The sequence below is a fragment of the Rhinolophus sinicus genome, linkage group LG01 (assembly GCF_036562045.2).
Source record: "Rhinolophus sinicus isolate RSC01 linkage group LG01, ASM3656204v1, whole genome shotgun sequence".
NCBI classification, from domain to species: domain Eukaryota; kingdom Metazoa; phylum Chordata; class Mammalia; order Chiroptera; family Rhinolophidae; genus Rhinolophus; species Rhinolophus sinicus.
The window spans coordinates 3,155,038-3,169,026 of record NC_133751.1 but is presented as its reverse complement, the minus strand read 5'-3'; the positions used below and the strand labels follow the sequence as shown (position 1 = coordinate 3,169,026).

General features: G+C 54.8%; 1 protein-coding gene and 1 long non-coding RNA gene across 3 annotated transcripts in view; one reads left to right on the top strand and one right to left on the bottom strand.

Moving 5' to 3' along the window:
- Nucleotides 1-473: 473 nt before the first annotated feature.
- Nucleotides 474-13,989, top strand: part of UMODL1 (uromodulin like 1) — a 56,820-nt gene continuing 43,304 nt past the window's right edge. Inside the window, exons 1-5 of one of the 2 annotated variants that reach the window (XM_019745653.2) lie at nt 474-549; nt 4,200-4,442; nt 9,159-9,320; nt 10,216-10,337; nt 12,893-13,079. In XM_019745653.2, the coding sequence (XP_019601212.2) occupies nt 474-549; nt 4,200-4,442; nt 9,159-9,320; nt 10,216-10,337; nt 12,893-13,079 (790 nt within the window). Of the gene's footprint in view, nt 550-4,199; nt 4,443-9,158; nt 9,321-10,215; nt 10,338-12,892; nt 13,080-13,989 lie in introns of those variants that run through there. The other variant, XM_074324964.1, reaches the window with a different exon arrangement.
- LOC141571563 (uncharacterized) lies at nt 4,593-6,260 on the bottom strand. Its single transcript, XR_012496404.1, has 3 exons — nt 6,066-6,260; nt 5,523-5,659; nt 4,593-4,767 (listed from the first exon to the last, which is right to left on the bottom strand). It is a non-coding gene; the product is annotated as an uncharacterized LOC141571563 (long non-coding RNA).

The following is a 13,989-nucleotide window of genomic DNA, read 5'->3' as shown; positions in this document are numbered from 1 at the left end:
TATGGCTTTTGATCTGGACTGTCCACCTGTGGGAAGGATGCTTTTCTGAATCTGATGGACCACTTTGATTTGACGCTGTTTTCTCCTGCCAGTGTGCAACGATAAGGTAAGAGAATACTTTGTACTTGATGGAGAGAGTCAGATTCGGGTCTGAAATGTGTTTTCTGCGTAACAACGAGATGGGACCCAGCGATGCAGCCTGGCGGTGGGTACTCACCTTTCCTCAGAGATGCCATCTGCCTGGAATGAGAATGGGCTGTGACATGCAGGGGCCCCGAGGGACAGTGCCGTGGCAGTGGCGGGTGTTAACGAGCAGGCATAAGGGACCGCTCCCTGTGAGCGCGTCCTCTGAAGCCATTGCCACCATCGGCAGCACAGGGAACAGAAGGGCCCTTTCTCTGGGCCCAGGCAGCCCAGGCCCCTTTATGCTGCTGCTCAGGAGAGGCCCAGAGCTGTCCTGCCACTGCCCGACCATGCTCAGGACCCTCGGGCTGGCCCTGCTGGCTCTGCTCAGCACCGTGGGCCCGAGCCAGGCCAGCGGCTTCACAGGTGAGGGGTCTGGGCTCAGTGAGGGTGATGCTGGAGAAGCAGGGGGTCTCTCTGGGAGCCCGTTTCATGAGTGAGGACAGCAGCCTTGCTGAAAGCCAGGCAGGCTTCTGCTTTGAGAGGAGGCATCTGTTCCCTCTCCCCAAACTTTCTCGTAACCCCAAAAGAGGTGGGTGCATGCTTCTGATCACCTGGGGGTCTGTTCAAAGATAGATTCTGAGTCAGCGGGTCTGGGTGGGCCCAGAACTGCACGTTTCTGTGGGTGGTGTGGGTCGGAGGGCCACACCGAGGGCAGACACAGAACCTGGCTGTACTGGAATCTTCAACTTCCAGAGAAGGAGAGGGAGACCCAGAGCTATCAGGGACTTGCCCAAGGCCACACAGCTGGTGAGGGCAGAGTTTCCGCCTGAGTGACCCTGCCAGGGAGGCGGGATCATGAAATGGGCTCTCTATCTGGCCGCCCCTCACCTTGGGTCCTGCCAGCCTCCGTTTCCTCAGCGGTAAATGAGTGTGGAAGTAGCTGGTGGGGGAGTGAGGGGCCGAATGAGGGCACCTGGTCAAAGCCTTTGGAGGCACCTGATCAGCTGCGAAAAAGACAGATATCTGAAGCCCCAGATTTCAGGGAACTGAGGTGGTAAACTTTCAAATCTTTTTCCTCTTGAAGTCTGTCTTATTCCGTTGGAAATGTAAACAGGTCCATTCTGTTCCTACAGCCAACTTCAGTTTTGTACCAGTTCAAAGTTTTTTCACCCATAAGAAGGATTTTGGTTTAATTGTGATATTTTTTTCTCCCTTGAGTTTTCCTTTGGAATCAGGGCTGTGTAAACCACACAGCTCAATTGCAGAATGAGTGGGAATATCTCAAAGCTGGAGGAGACCTTAGGAGGCATTTCGTGACCCCCCCATTGTACACGTGAGGATGCGGGGACCACAAGTTCAGTGTACTCAGGGTCCCAGTTTATTTGCTCTTATGAGCCAGGTACTGCCTTTTGCAGGCATGGTTTCATTTCCTCCTGCAACCCTAGGGCATAGCTACTATTTCACAAATGACCAGACTGGGGCACTGAGAGGGTATGAAACGTACTCAGAATCACCTGGCTGGTGTTTCTGAAGCTGGTGCGACCACAGGTCTTCTGACCCCAGGGCCCAGGCTCCTTCCAGAGCGTGAAGATTTCCCACCTCTGAGACGAACCCGGGCTCCCCGACTGCCATGATGGCGCTTGCAAGGATTTGCTAAACGGCAGGGTCTGCTACAGACTTTCTTTCCTGGACCCTGACAAGAAGCCAGGCTTGGGGAGGACGTGGTGGCCCCCAGGAGAAGGTCAGAAACAAAACAAGTTGATCCCAAGTGCAGCTTCAGAGGAGATGTGTGAGCATGCGTGTCATGGCGTGTGCACTGATGATCAGCTGGGACCTTGTCATGATCAGATGGAGCTCGGTGGCACTCTAGAGACAGGGAAGTGTAACCTTCATTAGCGGTTGGCATCTCATCTTAGGTTAAGATGAAAAACAAAATCTAGAACCATCTTGTCACATTCTCAATGCAGGAAGTCCTTACGCTTGGTCTTGTTCAGCCGGTCACTTAATTAGTGACCAGTTCACAGAGGCCATTTTCTCTAGCCCCTCATCTAAGTCACCTCTACGCTCTGGGCCATGACCCTGGTCTTGGAGGCTGATTTCCCCTGCCCCACGCACATACTGCCCCAAAGAGCTTACTGTCACCCACCCCTTTGATGGAGACAGGCAGCAGGGGTCTCCTTTCCCAGAGGCCCTGCCACCTGCAAGGTGATGGGGAGGCATCCACATAGCTCACATGGTCGTGGGGTGGGCTCGCTCAGCAGTGGGGTCATTCAATGTGCTCAGCCCAGCGTAAGGCTGCAGGATCCCCCATCAGCCTGGGCTCCAGGGCTGGCTCAGGCCGTTTCTTCCCGGACATCACTAGCCCCCAGGACACTTAACGGCTGCTGGGCGGCCAAAGGGGGGAGTCCTCGGGGGTGCTGCCTGGTGCTGGGGGTGAAGATGATTTCTGCTGCCATCCCTGAGCTCCACCTCAGAAAGCCAGCTTCTCACTAAGGGGTCTACGCTATAAAATTGAGCGCTTACCCTTTGGCTATATAGTCTCATAAAGTTTGGCCCTCAGAGGTTGACAACCTGAAAATGTGAAGTATATCAGACCTTGCATTCATCCTCCACTGAGAGCCCATGCTGGCTGCTAAGTGTGGGGGGCACCCCATGGCCCCCTGAATTCCCTGGGGCTGCCTGGACAAAGTACCGCAGGCTAGGGGTTTAAACAGTAGAGATTTCTTCTCTCCCAGTTCTAGAGGCCAGAGGTCCGGGATCCAGGTAAGGGCAGGGCAGTTCCCACTGAGGCCTGTGAAGGAGAAGGTGTGCCATCCTCCCCCAGCTCCTGCTGGGCTGTCAGCAATCACCCCTGTTCCTTGGCTCATAGAAGCCTCACCTCATCTCTACCTCCATCTTCTCAAGGCGCCCGCCTGTGCATTCCTGTTCCTGGGTTCAAATTTCGCCTTTTATAAGGACATCGGTCCCATTGGATTGGGGCCACCCTACTCCAGGATAATCTCATCTTAACTAATCTCATCTGCCAAACTCCTATTTCTAAACAAGCCACATTCTGAGGTACTGGGGGTGAGGACTTCACACTGGAATTGTGGGTGGGTGGGGGCACAATTCAGCCTGTGACAGTCCCCGGTACATGAGACAACAGAGGGCAGATGGTATGTCCCAGGACCACATGATCCACGAGAAGGAGACACGAGGCTGGTGACAGTACTGGGTGCCCTGGGGTCTTGAGAACCGGTGATCGTGCTGAAGGGGCTTGGGTATTTATACACAGGAAGCAGGCAATACCTGGGCCTGTTGGGCCAGCTGGATGTCATCCTACTGTGGCACTGTGCCCTCATCTCCCGGTAGTGACAGTGACAATCGGACTGAACTTTATCATCTATGAACCCTCATGTGTGCTTGAGATATTTGTGTATTTATCTTCCCTCTCATTCCACAAAAGTTGCCACTGCCATCCGAGCCCTGTGCCTAGTAGGCCTCCAGTATATACCGTGTTTCCCCGAAAATAAGACCGGGGCTTATATTAAGTTGTGCTCCAAAGGATTCATTAGGGCTTATGTTCAGGCGATGTCATCCTGAACAATCGTGCTAGGGCTTATTTTCCGGTTAGGTCTTATTTTCCGGGAAGCACGGTAGTAGTTACTGGAATTGTTACGGATGCATTGCATGTGTGGCAAGCCTGTGGCTCAGGGAGTTGAAGAGCTGTGCATAAGATTCTCCTGCCGCAGAAGCACAGAGCACGGAGCACAAAATGGGGACACGAGCCCCAGCTGTCTGACTCCTCCGTGTCTCCATTCCCAGCACCGTCAGACCCCCGCGCCATGCGGCCCGGGCGCACCACACCGTGTAGGGGAGGCTTTCTTAGCAGGCAGTCTCCGTTGCCGCTTTAGCCCTTTATTTATGCTTTATCCGCTGCTGCACCGACTTCTCAGCGGGCTGGAGGTCGCTGCCGAGGGTCCAGGGCAGGGAGTCTTGTTTCACTTGCTCCTGCAGAAGAGAGCAAGTCCTGGTCAGCCCCACGTAGGGACCTGATTCTCACCTTTGCCCTTTCTTTGGCTCCTCCCTCCTAGAGAAAGGCCTGTCCTTGCTGAGCTACCAGCTGTGCAACTACAGCGTGACCCAAAGTGTCCAGAAAGTGGAGGCTGTCCAGGTGTCCCACGTGACCTATGCCCCCTGCGGTGGATGGATCCCCTGGAGGCGGTGCCCCAAGACTGTTTACAGAACCCGGTACCTGGCAGTGGACGTCCCGGAGTCCAGGAACGTGACTGACTGCTGCGAGGGCTACGAGCAGCTGGGCCTCTACTGCGTCCTGCGTGAGTGCAGGGTGGGGGCGGGCTAAGGCCACCCCCCCATTTCCTTCTCCTGGGGGTGCTGATGGGTCTGCGGGGGGTCTCCCACCCACTGGCCCTGGGCTTACTAGCCCCTTCTGAAACCCCGGTTCCCCACCTTGAGCATGAGGACCACCTGGAGGGCGCATCCAAGCGCAGATCCTTGGCCCCCCCCTCGGGTTTCAGATCCAGGGAGTCAGGCGTGAAGTACAAGTTCCCGGTGGTGCTGATGGTGCTGGCTCGGGGGCTCCAGTCTGAGAACCTTGTTCTGGAGCCGTGGCTCTCTGACATGGCTACACATAGAAGGCCCCTGGGCAGATTGAAAGACACTGATGCTTGGGTGCTGCCCTCACAGAGTGTGATGGGCTTGGTCTGGGGCGTAACTGGGGCACCGGGGTGTTCGTAAAGCTCCCCAAGTGATTCTAACACGTAGCTAAGTCTGAGAACCAACATTGCGATCTCGTCTGTGTTGGCAGCCACCTCTTTCTTTTTAAACACTGCAGTGGACGCTGACTTTACCCGAAACCCTAATCTGAACACCAATGTGTAAGAAAAGGAAGGGGTCCCCTCAGTTTCCCCCTAACTGCCCAGCGGTCCCCGATTCCTCTGACTTCCTCAGTGCGGGTTGGAAGGTGCTCGGGGCTGTTAACAGGGTGGCTGGTGTGGCTGTGCTGGGCCAGGGGGGAGGCCAGGGGGGCTGTGCTGTGTGGGGGCTCGGGGCTCAGCCTCTCAACATGCAGGGAACTTTCCAGAAAACCTGTTCCAGGGGAAACGGTACATGTATGAGTGTGTGTGGGTAGTGGTAATTGTTAAATTTGAGTCAATACCGGATCTGAAATGAGTTTCTGAGCAGTCAGAAGGTCCTCCTGTTCCCACCCCATCATGGAGGGGAAGTGGGAAGGGTGTGGTCCCAGTGAGTGTCGATGGGGCCGCCCCTGGGCTGTGAGGGCTGCCGCCTCCAGAGAGCAGAAAGCACCAGCTCAGGGGGCCGGGAGGGGGATCCCCTATGGCCCATCCTCAACTGAGGCCAGGACGGCACCAGGCTAAGGCCTGGACATTGCTCACCGGGGGTGCTGCCCCCCCCACACCAGGATGTAGTCTTGGGCTCTGCAGACCCTGCAGAAGGCCGCGTGGGCTCGGCTCGCTGAGTCACCCTGAGTGTGCCTTCCCCAGGTCCCCGAAACAACTCAGCCACTGATGATCTGAAACGGGAAGAGCATTATGAAGACACATGTGATACTTCTTTCCCTCTAAATGACTTTCAGTTTTTTTTCACTCCTGCGTTTGGAACTCAATGATACCTCCTACATTGTTTTGTTTCAATGTATCTTTTTACTATAATTACAAAAATGAATGGGTGGGCATGCAGAAAACATGGAAACAGGAAAGAATCTCACGCAGGACAGGCATGCGTGCCACTCCCCATTGACCCGTTCAGAGATGTCCTGACGGCTCACAGTTGAGTGTTAAAAAGGCACCACTGTCACTAACACTGCCACCACCACTGAAATCCAGACGGGGCCGGCCGACCTGATGGCCATGGCTTGGTATGGAGCATCAGAATCCAGTGGGAGAAGGCAGGTGCCACCCTACCCTGCCCATCCTCACCTGTGAGGGCCACACTCTTCCTACCTGCTGGCTGTCTCAGGACTAGTGAGGCCACATGTTCAGAGGGCTGAGGACCTAGGAAGGCCCAGGAGAGGCGGAGCCACACCAGCTCCTCCCATGCTGAAGGTCACCTTTCTGTAAGGGCTGCTGCCCTGCTGAGGTAAACAAGTAAAATCCCACTGGAGAGGAGACAGGGAGGGCAGGTGTCTCCGCCCCACCACCTGCCACCCGTCTTTCTTCCCCTCAACAAACCAGTCTCCAGGAAATGCTCTCATGGGACATCAGCCCCACTTTTAGAGTGTTAGCACCTTTAATTAGGAACTCACTGGGCAGGGAGAGGACTAGAACATTCTAGTTAGTCCCAGGGGTAGGGCTGCTCTGGGAACTGCAGGTAGGGGTGTGGCTAGAGCAGGGAGTATTGGGACATGTCAGGGGACATGCTGGGAGCAGTGAAGGAGAACACACCCTGCGGGTCCTGAGGCCCCTCCCATGTGGCTGAGTTGGGATGGGGCTGTCTGTGGTCCCCCTTGGGCCTCAGAATGGTCACCCTACTAGTGGTGTGGAGAGGAGGCCGGCAGGAGCCCAGGAGGAGGAGAGGAAAAGGGCCTTGATGGCACGTGTCCTTTATGACAGGCCAGCAAGGGAGATTCCTGGTCACTCATGAAGAGGAGTGTGCCCCGTTCTGCAGACGAGGGCACAGACTGGAGGTGGCAGGTGATCTGACCAAGATGACACAGGCTTGGGCCTGGGTCTCCCCGGGCCCCAGTCAGATTCTATTGATGGCATTTGGGGCAGGGGCCACCGCTGGGGGAAGGAGCAGTGCTAAGGAAGACCCAGAGCACCCAGCAGGCTGCACACCTCTCAGGAGGAGGCGCCTGTGGGCCGGGCACTGCGGCTGCTGGGGGCCTGGGCTGCGGCACCACCTTCGGCACAGACGGCCTCCTGCCAGCTCCTGAGGGCTGCCCGTGGGCACCTCTTCCCACCTCCATGCTCAGGATGTACAAACGCCACATGGTGTACATGGTGGAGGCATTTACACCACGGGTACTGGCAGCACCGCCTTCTCCATGCTGGCACAGCTCCTCTGTTCCATCAGAGCTCTTTCAGAGAGGCCTGGTGACAGGCTGGCTCTTTGGAACCCCAGAAGTCTAAGTGATCCCCAGACCTTCCCGCTGTTTTGCACAGAATGGGGCGGAGGTGGCGACAGGAACAGCCTGAGGATTTATGGAGGATAGGAGGGCAGACGTACTCTTTCCTCGAGGCACGGCCTCCAGGGCCCCAGGCGTCAGGTGACTTGTGTCTCGGCAGCCTGGTGCTCTCAGCTCAGAGGTGTCATCCCCAGGCAGCAGTGAAACCTCAGCCTGCTTCCTTCTTTCTTCTCCCACTCAACAACCAATTATCTAAAAAGGGAAGAGCATTTATGAGAACACCCGTGACATTCCTTTCAGTCTAAATGACTTTCAATTCCTAAAATCCCAGCATTTGGCACACAATGATCACTCACACATTATTTTATATAAATGTATCTTTTTACTATGACTACGAAAATGAATACACGAGTCATGCAGAAAATCTGGAAACAGGAAAGAACAAAGGGACGTTACCCGTAAGCCTGCCACCCACACATAACTGTGTGAACGTTTTCTTCTATCTTCATCTGGGGCAGTTGTTGTACAAAAGCATGGTCACCCCGTTGAGAGTTTTCTGTAGCACGCTTTTACCATTTGGCCATTTATCTGGAACATCTTTCACATTAATAAATATTATTCTGCCACATGATTTAATGGCCACATGGCATTACCTCATATGGATGTGTCAGCGTGAAGCAATCTCCTACCATTTACCATCTCGTGGCTTCCAAGTCTTCATTATTATAAATAATGCCGCGATGAGTGTCCTATGGTACAATTGCCGCTGCTCACAAGCTGGATTATTTCCTCGGGATAACTTCCTGGGGGTGACACTGAGTGTCTTAGCCGAAACTAGGGTGCAGTGACACCCTAGTTTCCACTTAGCCCATCTTCATGGCAGGACCCCACTGGAACAGGACAGTACCCCAAATTCCCCATCTCTCCCAGGCTGAGGACCAGGGCCCCTTTGGGGGAGGAGGACGCCCATTAAGGAGGTGGGGGCGGGAATGATATTCCAGAAGGATCAGATTCCTGAGCCCCGGATGACCTCAGTGCTGTTGCTCAGACAGAAATCTCCCGTGGGTCATGTCCTTGAACTGTGACTAACCTTGGTTGCCAGGCACCGGGAAGTCCTGTTTCATTGTTTATTGAGCTGGTGAAAGGAGGAGATTTCTGACTTTCTACCAATTTGGAATTGCTGACTCTTCTCTTGGGCGCTCAGTGAGTGCCAGCCCCGTGGGACGGAGAGAGTCCCAGCAGTCTTCAGACCAAGATGAACTTGAACTCAAAAAAATGTCCGATCGGCATCCATTTTGGGAAGCTGATTTTTTCTTGGTGACCTGAACTTTCTTTTAATTTAAGTAAACCCTTTAGTTTAGAATAGCTTTAGGTTTACAGACAAGTTGCAAAGCTGGTAGTGAGAGTTCCTGTATACCCCTAACCAGTGTCCCCAAGAGTTAGTGGCCTGTGTACCACGGTACACATGTCCCCACCAAGGAACCGAGGTTGGTGCACTGCTGTTATTTCAACTGCACACTTTATTTTCATGTCACTTTTTCTTCTAATGTTATATTTCTGTCCCAGGAGCCACCTCACATTCAGTCTCACATTTCCTTAGCCCCAAGGCTGTTAGTTGTTACGATGTGAGAGAAAGCAAAGACTTTCAAACCGTTGGTTGGTGGCCCCACAGGGATGCTGGCATTTCTGTCCCAGTGGCTCTCTGGGCTGTACCACATGCCCATTTTTCATATCCAAAATCCAGTCCCTGTGTGGCAATTTCTCCAGGACTTTAGACATCGAATGGCGTCCCCCAGGCCTGGACATGGCCTTTGAGCAGGCCACACCGTGTGCCTCCGGGAACCGCAGACAGAATCAGCACCAGAAGGCACCCAGGGGTGGTGCCTGAGCAGCTCACCCAAGTTTTTACTGCTAACGTCATTAACCGCTAATCACTGTTCCCTAGCGCTGAATCGGTCCGGGGAGTTTGCATCGAGACCCGGGGTCTGCCCAGTAGAGGGGCCAGACACATCCACCTTGTCCTGTGCCCTGGATGCCGACTGCCCTGGACTTCAGAAATGCTGCCCCTTGCTGGGGGGCCACCACTGCATGGCTCCTGCGCTCCAAGGTAAGATGGAGACCTGCAGCAAAGGTGTCCAGTTAGGCAGCTGCCCGTAGGCTGGGGGCCCGGCCCTGACCTGGTGGGGGTGGGGATTGATTTCCAGGGGCAACGACTGGTGTCAGGGGAGCCTGCAGCTATGTGCAGGGTGCATCCCACCCCCAAGTAATGCAGTATGTCTGTCCAGATGTGGCCACTGATGTCTCAGGGGGAGGCGTGCTGGGGAGGAAAGGCGTTGTTGACAGAGCGGCTACCCAAATTCCCCAAGCTCACCTGGGGAGCCCTAGAGCTTGCTGGAAGCTGACCTGTTTTGTAGTGGGAAGGCGTGTGGCTGGCTGCTCCAGAAACACCAAGGGACCTGAAACCCTGCTGAGAGCACCAGCTTGGCAGGCCCTGGCCCAGCCCTCAGGGCATGACTGTCTGGTCTGGAAAGTTCTGCTCTTCATCATGGCTGCCCCCAGGACAATGGGTTGGCCAATGTTCAGAGCTTGCGGAAATATGCACTATATATTATAACATATTCACATGCAATATGTAGTATGTTCTAGTATCAGTATCGTCTAAACATGTAAAGTGCTATATTACATATGATATGCATTCAGTATGCTACTTGACTACCCACATCAGTCTACATATTATGTAAAATATGTAGCACACAGTGTTATCTAGTACGCATTATATACAGTACTATGTTATACGTGGGGCCACACACAATGTAAGGGGAGTGAGGGGCAGGCGGTGGGGAATGTGCCCCATGCCGTCCGGGGCAGCCCCCGTTTACGTAGGAGGGTGAATGCAGTAGGCCGGCCTCCCCCTCCAGGCCTCCGGTCCCCCTCTCACCGGGGCTGCTGGTGGCCCTGCCCTGTCCTGGGCCCGTAGCTCTGCAGCACGTTCTCTCCTGCAGCTCCAGAGAGGAACCTGACGAGCGCCTGGTACAACGTGACGGTCCTGGTGAAAATGAACTTCCAGGAGCTGCAGCAGGTGGATGTCAGGCTCCTGAACCACATGAGACTTCTGCACTCCATGGTAGGTGGGAGGAGAGCCAGCCTGCAGGCCTCCGGCTGGCACAGGCGGGGGCGCGGGGGGAACTGGGGCCCGAGCCACCCCACAAAGTCTGACTCTGAACCAAATGTGAACTCTTAATAGAGAAAACAAAGCTTCAAAGAGGTATGACTTACGTGCCGTAAAACTCACACATGGAAGTGTCTAATTTTGAGTTTGTCGCTGTAAGCCCTACCCCACTCTAGAGCATGGAACCCCCCCCCCCCCGGGCTTTTAACTGCTGTCTGTTGCTTAAACTGAAGGGCGCCCCAGTGCAGACGACCTGGGCCCCAGGGCTGTGCCCTCACTGACCCATTCTCAGCTCCCCAGCATCCTGCAAAGTTCTGGGATGGGGACCTCTAGATGGGGACCTCTACTTGCCACTGTTGACATTTGGAGATGGATGGCTCTTTGTTGTGGGGGTTGCCTGTCATCACAGGGTTTTCGCAGCATGCCTGCCTGACTTCTCTGCACAAGAAGCTGGAAACATGCCCAGCTGTGACAACCCAAAATGTCCCTGCACAGGGCCACATGTCCCCTAAGGGGCAACACAGCCCCTGCTCACACTTTCTGATACTTCAGCAGAGCCTTCCAGCCAGGACGTCTTCACATGTGGACTGTCACCACCGTGGTGGGCGCACTGTGCACAGGGCATTGCTCTCCCCCCCCCCCCTGCACGGTCTTTCCAGCGTGGTGGTCTGCCCTCAGGGCAGGCTTCACGGGTGCGTGTCCCACGCAGTCAACCCTCAGTCAATGCTCAGAAGGGCCCCACACGTTGTTTGACGCTCTGCTGTTGCCTCTTGAAATACTTAATAATTTTTTAATGAGGGCCCCCATTTTCCTTCTGCTCGGTCCCTGCACACTATGTGGCTGGTGCTACCTGACTTTTGGATCCCACAGATGTGTCCCACCTGTGGTGAGGGGTCAGAGACAGATTTGGGTCCTTCCCTGGTGTTCAGACCAGCTGGCGGGGGCGGCCCCAGAACAGATGTACACACACTCACCTTGTCCTGGGCTCTCCAGTAAAGTAGCTCAAGAGGTTTTCTAAAATGTCACCTTTCCCTGGAAGCCTCCTTAACCGCCCCAGCTAGAGGTGATTTTGTCTCCTCTGAGCTTGTTGGGGTCAGAGGAAGATGGCCTGATTGGCTGCCTGGGTTCAAATCCCAGTGCTGCCACTTGTTAGCTCTGCGGCCTTGGGCAAGTTACTTAACCTCTCTGTGCCGTAGGTAGAATTGAATAGAAACAGCCATAATCGCCTGAAACAGTGGCCATGAGGTTTAAACAGTACATGGGAAAGAGCTGAAAATGGTGCTGATACACATATTTTCCAAGTGTGGTTACTGGTATTTTAAATATTGTCGTGTGTCACCCATTGTCTCCTCAAGAGCGTAGGTTTTGTTTCTCCACGCAGACCATTACCTCCAGCAGGAGGGGCTTGCCCCACGGACTCCTCCCTGCAGCAGGGGTGGGCTCCCTGACTCAGGGGCTCCCTGGAGGCCCGGATGGACTTCTGTTCTGCCTCCTGAGTTCCAAGCTGTATCTCCCCTGTGAAGGCTCGAGTCTGCCCAGGACCAGACAGACTCCAGTGCACGCCCCCCCCCGCCCACTTCTCTGCTTCCCCATGGAGATGAGAGGGATGGTGGCAAAACTTGTTTTGGTGAGACCGTGCTGCCCGGTGGTCAAGCCGATGTGTTTGGATTCTCAAGACAAACAGGGTCTCGAGATTTTGCTATACTCGGCTGGGATAAAAAGGGTTCACATGAAATGAGAAAAGGGGCATTAACGCTCAAGAAAACAACACAAAAATCAGATATGCAACATGAGACCATGGCTTGATGTCCAGTTCTCTAATTCTTGACCTAATTCTCTGTCACGTGCTGTGGGAGTGGGGACTGAGGGGCCTGGGGCTGACCAGTGTTTTTCCGGGGGTGGCCGGACAGCGTCACAGAGTGGGGGGCTCACACAGACATTTGTGGCTCCCTTTGCTGGAAGCCTGAGACGGAAGTGTGGGCAGGGCTGTTCCTTCCCAGGGCTGCGAGGGAAGGGTCCTACCCTCATTGGCTTGTAGACAGCTGTCCTCACCCTGTGTCCCCACAACATTCCCTCCTTTCAGTGTCTGTCTCTGCACCCAAATCTCTTCTCTGTGTGAGGACACCCATCAGATTGGATAATGACCTCATCCTAATGACCTCATTTTAACTAATTACATGTGCAATGACCCTATTTCCAAATAAGGTCCCATCCTGAAGTCCTGGGGCGTAGGACTTCCACATAGGGATTTTGGGGTTGCACAGTGTTCACCCCGTGACAACTCACGTTGCAGATGTATTTATAATGTGGTCTGCAGGACTTTTACTGGGATGACGGATATCAAAATGTCGTAGAGGTTCAGTTCTTCAGAGCAGAATGGCGTGTCCGTATGCGTGCGTGTGCATGCGTGCGGGCGTGCGTGTGCAGTTACCTTGAACTTCCACAGGCCTCGGCCTCCCTGTCTGATGGGGGCGCTGCCCCCAGGTCATGGTCTGACTCTGGCTTTGCAGGTCACCAGTGCCCTGTGGCCCATGGAGGCTGCAGTCTACCACCTGCACTCGGCTTGTGGCGACACCTCAACCACGGTGTCGCAGCTGCTGCTCGGCCTGCCGCAGCCGGTGCCTGTGGCCAACGTCTCCGCAGTGCTGGGCGGCGTCGTGAAGCGTGTGTATGAAGTTATCAGCATCCAGGTGCAAGGTGCCGCTTCCCCTGGTTCTCTCCTTGGGGGGCGGGGCTGCCCGAGTGGAAACATGACGCATTGGGTGGGGGTGGCTGACCCGCTGTAGCTCATTCTGGCCCAACCAAGTTGGAAATCCATGTCTCCTGCACACCCTCCTATGCCCAGGGTTCTCCTCCCAGCCAGGTGGCCACAGGTGAACTGGCCCCAGACAGCACAGAACTTGCTCCTTCAATTCACGGGTTCCTAGTTTTCCCCACTGCTTCTTCCCCACACTTGCCCAGGGCATCCCGTACCTCAAAGGTTCTGTCGCAGAATCTGTACAAAGTCGAATTTGGAGAAGCACACAGAGGCGGCCTTGTTCCTGGAAGAAGTTACCTGGTTCCTTCATTTTCTTTTCTGTCCACATCAGGGGTCAGCAAACTTTTCAGCCAGACAGTAAATACTTTGGGCTGTGGCACATGGCCAGTCTCCGGTGCTCAGCTCTGCCATGTGACATGGAGGGGCCGTGGACAGGGTGAGAGCACGTGGCTCCCGCGGCACGTTGCTCCCCACGAGGGAGCAGCTGGATTTTGCTGCAGCCCTGCAAGGTGGCTGCTGTCATTGGGGAAACTCCCAGGACAGTGAAGCTCCCATATAATGCCAGGCTCTGGAGCCCAGAAAAAGTTCTAGGTAGTGTATTTAATTTCCTTCAAAATCCACAGATGTTCTTGAAAACCAAAGTGAGTGGGGCCAATAAGAGAAGTGCCCGTCTGGTGTGGTCTGTCCAGGCCCCCGGCCGGCGATCCCAGTAGTGGGCCTGCAGGGGAACAAGTCGGGTTCAGTACTGGAGGCAGAGGGAGAGAAGGCCACCCCGGGCCCTGGCATCTCAGGAGGAGCATGTTGGAGAGCGTCTGTTTTGGGCGTGGTCTTCCCCTGGGCAGTCTGGGG